This window comes from Pagrus pagrus (genome assembly GCF_965226575.1).
Source record: "Pagrus pagrus genome assembly, chromosome: 18".
NCBI classification, from domain to species: domain Eukaryota; kingdom Metazoa; phylum Chordata; class Actinopteri; order Spariformes; family Sparidae; genus Pagrus; species Pagrus pagrus.
In genome coordinates this window covers 14,360,095-14,370,471 of record NC_140202.1, presented here as the reverse complement: position 1 = coordinate 14,370,471, position 10,377 = coordinate 14,360,095, and the positions used below count along the sequence as shown (strand labels likewise).

Sequence of the window (10,377 nt, the reverse complement as noted above, 5' to 3'; positions counted from 1 at the left end):
CCCACCAAAACTCCCCTTAAAAGACCAAAAACCTAGTTGATATATTAAATGTTGATCATGAATATAGCAGAAAACAACAGAGAATGACTAGGAAGAAACTTTAAAACTTAAATATGTTTCTGAAATCATTTGATCAGAGAGATTTGCTATGCAGTAACAGAATCTTGATACATATTTGATCAGCACAGTTTGATCTGAGTTTGGTGAGCTTTGTTTTAAAGCAAAATGCAAAATGGTGGCCGTCTGGTGTCATACCTTGTCATATTTTAGCTTAACAGGACACTAAAATATTGTCCTGAAGACATTTTAATTTGATAGGCTATAGAATTGAATTGTATCTGATGGCTCAGTGTGTGTTCAGAGTTTCAAAATGTATTTCTGTTTGAGTGACATTTGCGAAAAACAGGAACCAGCTGTTAAATTACAGTCTTTTTTTAACTGAACTATATTTGTGAGCCATTTGTAAAGATTTAGGTCTTTAGTTTAGAAATGTAAGATGCTTGGGGCTGAGAGCCACAGATAGGGTGGTTAGAAAGTACCGAGGAACAATTCAACAGATTTTTGGTTTTGCTTTTTATATGATAAGTTCTCAGTACTCATGGGTCGGACCAGGTCCTTCTTCAAACTTGGCCTTCATTTTGATCTTAACTACACATCTGTAAAGTTTCATCACTGAATCTTGCATAGCTGTGGCACTATCACGTTTCCACAATCTTTCCACAGACAGACAGACATATAAACACCTGTCAAAGAAGTAGACAACACTTCTGTTGTAGTTCCCACTACAATACCTGTGCCCAGGAATATATAAACGAATGTGGGTTAGTGGTATAAAGTGAGGGGGGCCACCTCCTTACTTCCAGGCCCCTTGCTCGGACTACACCCCTCTGCAAAATTGCTTCTTTTGTTTAGTGGTAAAAAAAAAGTGTCTACAGGACCACATTTTTCCATGATGACACACACTCACTGAGGCACGCACTTACACACATTACCAGCCGACGCTGTCACGGCTCGTAAAAATGCAGAAAAATGCCAACCCCCATTCTTAAAAATCAAACTACTGGCATGGCAGTGTAAGTCAAGCCTTGTCTGTTCACCTATTGCCAACAGGTTTCAGGTAGAATTACAGGTGTCCCAGTGGGGACATTCCAGAGTGGAAACTGATCCTTCTCAGGATGTACAGCGGCCATTTTTATCCCCTACACACAGTGAGACAGCACAGCCCGTCACTGAGATACTCAATAAGGATCTCAGTAAGAGTTTAAAAATACAGTCCTGACACAGACTATATGTCGAGTTTTTGGGACAATAGCAGTGCGTTGCAGACAAACTACATCAGCCTCGAGCTACACAGACATATTTGTCTGAGGGATCAATGACTTGCAAGTTTGGCTTTTTTCATTTGATCTGTTGAGAAATTATAAAAACGTCTGCAGAGAGTCCCGAGAATAAAAACTTCAGAAAAGATCTATTTGAAGGAAATAAGTGCCACACCCGCCTTCAGTTACCTGCAGCGCGTGAAAGAAAGGTGTGATTGGACGAACATCACCATGGCAATGCGATGACGTCTTCATCCCTTGCTCTAATTGGAGGAAACCCCGTGGCCCCATCCGCTGCAGCGTTCCGGTCCGTCAAACTATCCCGAAGGCCCGCCTCTTTCCCCCGCGCTAAACAACCATTGGTTTCCACTGGTTAATCTTCCTGTCGATCAATTGAGATTACGATTTATGATTGGAGAGTCGATATACAGAAGGACCGCCCTGTCTTAGCACTGAACACTGGTATTTTCGCTGCTACTACCTTTCTTTGCCTTTCGGACCAACCTCTCAAACCGGATCAATTTGAAGAGCAAATTTGGACCTCAGTAGGTTAGAAACTATTATCAATTATTTCATTGTTTCCTTTTCAGTAATATGCTTGTTGGTTGGTCGTTAAACTGACACATAGAGACGCGTTTAGTGTTTTGTGTGAGTATTGCTAATGTGACATTTTTTCATTGAAAGGAGTGGCCGATGTAGCTAACGGCAGCTAGCTTTAGCTAACTCGCAGGCGAGTCGCTCCAGACAGCTTTGTGGCGGGTTGCCGTGCAAAATGGGCTTGCCAGTACGGCTCTGCTTCCGATTTTCGCTGTCAGCCGCAGATTTTAGAGACAGTTTTTAAAGATAGAGTCTGCTCGTTGTTTAACACCGCAGGTTATCGTCAAGTCTGTAAGTGAATGCTGGTGAATGCGGGCTGGTAATTTTTAACCCATTTTTTTTTTTTTTAACCCAGTTTAAACGTGTCTGAAAACGGGTTTATCCGGTTAAATGATTTTAAGGAGTGACATTATCTAACATGTAATAGTGCCATTTGTCAGCTCGTGCCAAGCGGATGCATGTTTGTTCGTGTCATGAGCATGATCGGCGGGCTGTTCTGCCCTCCGGTTACATACAGTTTCATCGACACCTACTAATTTTATCAACCTTTTTTCGCAGCTTGTAACGTTACTGTGGGGAGGAACAGCATCCTTTACCGTCACATACCCCCCGGATCTTTGATATCATCGAAAAATATATAAACTATGGAGGATAGAGTTGATCTTATTCAGATGGCCAAGCTGTCGGAGCAGGCTGAGCGCTACGAGGACATGGCATCATACATGAAGTCGGTCACAAAGATGGACCAGGACCTGTCAAACGAGGAGAGAAACCTGCTGTCCGTCGCCTACAAGAACGTGGTTGGGGCGAGGCGGTCCGCATGGAGGGTGCTGAGCAGTATGTGTGCGAAGGCCGAGCAAGACAATGCAGGCGAACAGGAATGCAAGGATGAACCCGCAGAGAGGAAGAGGAAAATGATGAAGGAGTATAGGGAGAAGGTGGAGGGGGAGCTGCGAGATATCTGCAATGACGTTTTGGTAAGGTGTCCAATTATTTTCCGGGATTTATGTGAGATGAAGAGCAGCCTCTTGAATAGGTAGCACAGCTATATTGTTTCACTGCATGATTATAATTTAAACAAGTTCAGAGATCCCTAGGACTGCAGTATTTGTTCATTAATACTCCTCCCACCTCTCTCGAGGCAAGTAGTGAAGAGTTGAAATATCCTCTGTCAGTCTTCATGACACATCTGTACTCATAACATTTAATGTGACATGTCATTATATAGTACAATGATGTGTGTAATCTGCTCTGTTTCCCGTGTGCTCCTCTGTTATGTATAAATATGGCCTCTAACGCTGGAGAGGACAAGGAAGTATTATGTAGTCCTCCCACTGTTCCTGCCTTTTTCAGAATCTGGATTTAGAACAATAGGCTTGAAACCTTGTGAGGGCGTGAACTGACAAAAGGTCATAGTGACTACACCAGCAAGGTGTGTCTGAATGGGTGGAGGGCGATCTCAGGGAAGAGTCACTGTATACCCTGTGCTCTGTGACGCTTTACTATGATCCGTATCCACGCAGTCCCATCTGGCAGATAAAAGACTAATGTGGTTAACCAAGTGCAAGAATTTACATGCATAAGTGACTCATGCCCTCTCTAAATCCCAGTTTGCACAGATCACTTTCACCTCTTGTTTAATCTAATGCAACAGCACAGATTGGTGCTTTACATTATTTCTAGCCTGCCTTGATAATGGATTAGTGGAGATCTGGGTGGAAGCTTAGCAGTAAGATAATTTCCCAGAGCTGCCTTTAAAGTCTTACAAATGCACTGCAAAGCCACAGGAGCAATTAATTTTTTAACCAGCTCGCTGTGTGTATTCCTGAGAATATGCATTTGCACACCTGTGACTCAGCTTGCCATGTCTCTGCTCCTGAGTGTTGACTGAGGGTGTGTCAGTCCTCATGCCATAACTTGTCTGCAGAAACCTGTCAGGTTACTTATGCACACACAAAGGCAGAAGCGCAGAGACCGCAAAGTACGCGTCTAGTATGCCCTTCTGTCTTGATTTCCTGCACAGTAGAGTGTGAAACCAGGACTGACTTGCATCTCAGTTGAATGGAGGTCTCAGTTGGGAGAGAAATTTGGTTTTGGGTTCAAAATAAGTCACCTATGAGATTTGTGTAGATTCAAAGGGGGAACTTTTTTGGGGGTGGGGGGCAGAAGAGAGAGAACATGACTGCAAGTCGTGTATATTTTGCATACATTTTTGATTGCATGCTTGGCATGTTGCTTTCGAACATCCCCAGTAACAGTTTAACATTAAAACTACCCATATCGGAAATTTGTCCATCAATTTTCTGAAGTATACCCAGCACAGTCAATGACGGGTGGGCGGGGCACCTTATGCAATTTTTTTTCCTAAAGAATTAAAACTTAAACTCTTTCTCAGTGTAGGCTTAATTAAAACGCTACAATAGCATAATAGGTAATAAGTAATGCAAGATGTTACAGTGTAATGTTTTGTGTTGTGTCTTGTGTTATTTTCATAGTGAATATAGTACCTCAAATTTATATTTAAGAACAGTACTTAAAAATGGTCGCTTCCACCACTGGACCAAGGAAAAATTTTATTCTTTCTAAGGAATGGTTCGTAGAATATTCTGAATGCTGGATGTCAAACTGAGATGACCACACCGAAATAACTTCATTATAGAAGCTGTAGAGAATATCACCATTATCTCTGATTTTGAAAAAAACAAGAACCGCCTCATAGCTAATTGTAGTGTTTGTAATTGAATTGATAATGAGGTTAAGTCCATGCTTGGAAAAAAATATATAAATTCCTTACATGTAAAGGCACTTGCACACACATAACTCAGTCAGGCTTCAATCCAACATTACCGGTTTTGCTTTCTTGTGAGCACTGATGACTGAGTTCTGTGTGAAGGCACTTAGAGTGAGGCCACTCTTGTCTATTGTGTCGAGCATGCAGTCAAAGAAGAATGTTTAGCACTTCAGACATGCATGTGTTTCGGCTGAGCCTATCTTTGTACCAGTAAATGACTGTGGAGTGGCTGCTGGGCTGGGTTTGGCTCGGGCACTGGTAGTTTCTTTCTCCAGGGCTTTAGAAGGGAAAGCTCTGTTTTTCTGTTTCATTAACCTTTTTTTACGTAAAGTTTCTTTCTAAGTGGGAGGCAAAGAGTATCCTCTTTCTCCATTTTCCACACCATGTAGCCTCTTGATCAGGACCGTCGTTAGGGGTGAGTTATACGCAAGCCTTGCCATTCTAAATGAACGGTTAATTTACTCTCTAAATCGGTTAACTTGAGCATAAGCCGTGGTTTCACTGACACAGATTAGCCCTGGTAATCTTTCCATGTCCATGGAAATACAGATGACTTAGCCTGGAGAGTAATCGCAGCGTGTGATTTGTAATACTTGTTTTATACCTTTGCTGTATTACCACTTATAACCTACCTAATATTATAACTATATTGCTGTTATATAGTAAACAACTATGTGTAGCTTTTAGGATGTAGTCACTAAAAGCAGCAGTTTGCATTTTTAGTTTCAAAGCGCAGATTCAATTTTGTTAACAATTTTAATCTTAAGGTGTTTAAAAATAAATATATTTATTATTTATCCATCTTATTAAACAAGTAACGTAATATTAGACTGCAAATTAAACTTTTAAAAAAAAGTTATTTTACCTGCGATAGACTGAAGTTTGTTCAATCTTTACTGTATATGGCCCTATGATTTGGAGTGTGACCACCTTTTTACCCTGGATTTAGCTAATGGAACATTTATGGTTAAATTTAAGACCTCAAACTTTGCTATACAGTGCTAACGTGAGGAGAGGGCTTCATGAAAGAATGTGGGGCAGAAGACAGTTGGGGACACACTAGACGCCTGGCCTGGTTGTAGACAATTTTGGAGCAACATTAGCAGCAACTGACAGATGGCAAAATGTTTCTTCAAAATGAGCTGAGCAGCTATGAAGCGCAAAGGGAGTTATGCTTTCTGGTAGATGGAGGCTAATGGGACACTTGTGATGGGTATTCAGTGTTGGGCCATGCATGTGTTTATTTTTTGGATGTGTTTATTCTCACACCTTAATTTGTGCCCAATTTAGCACAGTTGGTGACTATTCTGTAAATATAGCGTGACTGCAGTGAATGATTCTGTTTATGATTTGGCTCTTCTTCTGTCAGTTTTGTTGTAGTTTGGTTGATCGTTGTGAAGAGTCATACTGGTCATTATTTACTCCATTTGCATCCAGTTGAATTGACCTGACATTTTCTTTCTTCACAGTTGCTGCTGGATGATCATTTAATTAAAAACTGCGAACTTAAAGGAGATGAAGCTGCTGAGAGCAAAGTCTTCTATCTTAAGATGAAGGGGGACTACTATAGATACCTTGCTGAGGTTGCCTCAGGAGACGCCAAATCGGGTGAGTTTACATTTGTACTCCATTTGTATTAAACACACTCTTGATTGCATTTTCTCAACAGCAGGTGAAAAAGTGGAGGAAGCTTGTTATTTATGTAGCTTATCGAAACCAATGTGATATTGAATGACATAGCAACAACCAGTTGCACTTGTACGAAACATTATTTTGGGGAAATTAACATTATATTGGAGAAATTAAGATGTTGGTGTTTTGAGAGTGTCCCAAAAGGGCGAGATGTGGGTTTCTGCGGGAAAACATGAGGAAAGGCAAGGGCAGATTGTCCACTAGTCAATCGATCTTGCTTGGCTAAAAAAATGGTAAAAAATGCTCAAATTGGTCGCCAAATATACTTGGGTGGCCATTAATATACCTGGGAGGCTCGCTCAAGGAAAGCCTATGTGTGGGTCTGGCACATAACTGCTTGTCAAATCACAGAGGGGTCGTTTATATACTTACATAGATTTTAGTTTGATAAAACTGTAAAATTGTGTAGCTGCAAGTGGACTTGTATCTCCACCTTGGCATATATTGCATATGCATTAACTATTATATTTTATGTGATTCCTTTCTCTGTCTCCAGATGCCATTACGCGGTCAGAGGAGGCATACACTGCAGCATCTAAATGCAGCTGTGAAAAAATGCCACCCACACATCCTATCCGCTTGGGCTTGGCACTTAACTTCTCTGTCTTCCACTACGAGATCCGGAACTGCCCAGATGCAGCCTGCAAATTGGCTAAAACGGTATGCAAAAAATGTTACAAAAATCTGTTTCTTTGTCGTCTTCTCAGTGATTCTGTGTGGCAAGTGTTAAACATTTTTCTTTCTTACAGGCATTTGATGATGCCATTGCAGAGCTGGACCAGCTTAGTGAGGATTCCTACAAAGACAGCACTCTCATCATGCAGCTCCTCAGAGACAACCTGACAGTGAGTGTTTGCTCTCACATGGCACAAAAATCCGCTTCACTGTGTAACAATAGTGTTATGCTTGGCTTGTTGTCTGTTGTATATTCCCAATATTCTTCAAACAACCTACTTTGCTGAAAAAGCCACACTGGATGCCAAGGCCAAAAGCCTGTTGTCATTGTAAAGGGTGAGATGTGATTAAACATACAAATGGGCTTAATGGTCGGAAAGGCAATCATGAGGCTGCATACAGTAATGCAAAACCTGGTAATGTAATCTGTAATACCAAACAGTTTTGGAAGACATTTTGTCACACTTGGCCCAGGCAACTAACACACACAGCCCCACTCCACAGGCACACCACACCATTGGGACATAAAAGGTGGACGAAATTGACAAAAATGTTTTGTACCAATTGTGAGCGGCCAAGTAGGATTAGACTATTAATCATAGTGGATAAAACGTTGGTGCATTTTATGTTTTATTGCTGTTTAATTGTGTTACTTCTTGCATAAACTTTGATTAGGCCTTGTTGGGGCTGAATAGCATTTAAAAAGAATTTGACTTCAATACCGATTCCTGAACGATACTTTTTTTCGACACCAATTGTATAAAATCTGTTTTAACAAAAGATTGCATTACACATACATGTTGTGAGTACTGTCTTTTTCCTGCATGCCTCGAGTCAGCCAATCACCAGCTCTTATTAGATCTTGGCACAACAAGCATACTGTATGCCTATTGGCTCACTGACATTGATGAGACAACCGTATGAGACACTCACCCGGAACAGAGTTTACTTGTCCCAGCAAGCATTAATGACGAGCTGCTTAGCGTCCACTGTTAGCGTCAGGGTTATATAAAAATAATAGATTGTGGAATCGCTGACGTCAGTACACTTTCTGGAGAGTCAGACAATCAAGATTGGCACTTGATACCAATATTGGGTCAAAGGTGTGGTTGAAAAGGGGGCCAAATCCTCACGCTTCAGCACCACATAAAGGATAAGTCGTAGTAGGGAAATTTCACTAAGGCAAACCCACACGCAGCATCTCAAAAAATAGGTGTTTTCATATCAAAATACTTTGTCTATGTATTAAGGTGATGGAAACGTTTGAAAATGCACCTTGAAAGTGCTTGACTATGAAGAAGGTGTAGAAACCTTGATAGTAGCTGCTGACCCGTTCATTGAGGAGGTGGCTGCTGCTGTGGGCAAAACATAACTAAAAGACAAAGTTGGATTATTCCCCAGTTCCACTGTATACACATATATACTTTGGATTTAACCTGGTTAATTTTGACACCCATTATTATTACAAAAGTTGCATGTATGCACTTGGATGTGCCGAAAGTGACCAAAGTACATTAGCTGTGTGAAGATTGTAAAAGAGCCAGAAAGGGATGTTCATGTCTCCAAACACCTGGCCAATCATCTGGCTGTGATTATCAGAGTGCCTGTTTCAGAAAGTCACTGCCTATTCTGCCATCACAAAGTTGGTTACAAATAGTGTTTGAGAATCTAGCCAACACTTAGTTTGAAGTATACTGACTTCCTTCCTTCTTCATTGTCCAGGGACCAAACTTTGTTGTTGGCAGAATTAAAAAGAAAAGTGTGTGTGTTAAACTTAATACGGTAATTTCAACATAAAGCCATGTTTATCTGCAAGGAAGAAGGGGAGAAGGTGACTGGTTTAATGAACTTTAGGCTTAAAAATTCAGAAGGGGTGAAGGAGTCTGGATATTTCACTGTGTTCGACTGTATTTTAAACAGATGTATGTTTCTCTTCTCAGTTATGGACATCAGACCATGCCGGCGAGGAGGGTGAGGGTGGAGAAGGAGGAGAAGAGCAGCAAGAGCAGTAAAAAACAGAAGTCCTCAAAGTTGGGGTCATCTCCAAAAACGACAAAAAGAAAAAAAAAAAACTAAACTTTTTTTACACATCCTTCATTCCTTATTTCTCCACTCAAACATTCTACCAATGAAACCCATTGCTGAAAAGAGTTGTGTAAGGAAATAAAAAATAATCAGGCTTTTCACAATGCAGATTTAGAGAACAACTGGTGAAAAGAGAAACCCTCCATTCCCATGATTTGTGTTTGTCCTGGCCCTCCCATTTGTGCAGTTTCAGCTGTAGAAAAGTAATTGATAGCTTGACATGGTATCAGACTCCTAGCTAAGGTCAACAACTGGAGGCCTCAAATTCTATCAATTGAGATTTTTTTTTCTAATAAATGTTAAGATATAAGAATATAACATAGTTTCCCCCATACCTTTTTTTTTTAGTGTCTATCTCTACACAGTTACATGGTACGGTCACAGCAGCTGGAGTCCAACTTAAAACGGATTCAATTTTCATACTGCAGGGAAAGCTAGTGCACTTTTACATGCTGGCAACAAATACTATAATACAGCCAAGTAGTGCCAACTGGTTAAATCCTCACTTTTTGCCCTGGTTATGAAGCCACTCTTTCACTGAAGCATGCCTGTTTGAGGAGGAGGGGTTGGGTGGGTGGTGGGGCTTATCTGACCAAATGCAGGGACCTTTTTTAATGGGAAGGGGACAATTGTCATGCATGTCTCTTGAGATATTACACTGGAATGGGAACAAATGCTGTAACACACACAAGTCCAAGTGTCAAGTTTAGTCATTTTTCAATGCAGGTTTGTACACATCCTACAAGAGGGTGATTTGTTAGTCTGTCCAGTGATTGTCATTAGAGATTTGGACCACTATTATTTTGTCATTCATTCAATTGTAGTCCCCAAAAGCCTTGTGGAACTGTTGGAATCCCTATGTATCAGCTATGTTAACATGAATAAATCATTTTATAAACCAACTCCAAGCTGGCCTCTGTTTCTTTCATTTGCCTAATAATGTACTTGGATGTTTGTACACTTCCTGTATCTATTGTTGCCGAGCACAATAATTGGCTTGATGGTCAAATAACTTGTATTTTTAAATTAACCCTATAAACGTATTAAATGATTTTGGGCGATATCATTCCGCTAATGCATTTTGTATTAAAATTTTAGTTTTTTCTCGGTTGTTTCATTGAAAAAAATGGAAAATGAACAATTGTTATATTTACTACTCTCCCTAAACTAAACTGGAATTGCAAGTTGACAGTTGATAGCAGTTATTCCCAACGAAGA

General features: G+C 40.5%; 1 protein-coding gene across 2 annotated transcripts; it reads left to right on the top strand.

The window, feature by feature from the left end:
- The first annotated feature begins 1,758 nt into the window (after positions 1–1,758).
- On the top strand, positions 1,759–10,061 carry LOC311274006 (14-3-3 protein zeta-like). Of its 2 annotated transcripts, none has more exons than XM_084381393.1 (6): positions 1,759–1,868; positions 2,475–2,893; positions 6,177–6,315; positions 6,896–7,059; positions 7,149–7,244; positions 9,015–10,061. In XM_084381393.1, exons 2-6 carry the CDS (start codon positions 2,561–2,563, stop codon positions 9,084–9,086), a joined length of 804 nt encoding a protein of 267 aa, XP_084237519.1. In that variant the 5' UTR covers positions 1,759–1,868; positions 2,475–2,560; the 3' UTR covers positions 9,087–10,061. The 2 variants fall into 2 exon arrangements, with proteins under 2 accessions (XP_084237519.1, XP_084237520.1); XM_084381394.1 differs by having other exon boundaries at positions 1,764–1,864.
- The last annotated feature ends 316 nt before the right edge of the window (positions 10,062–10,377 follow it).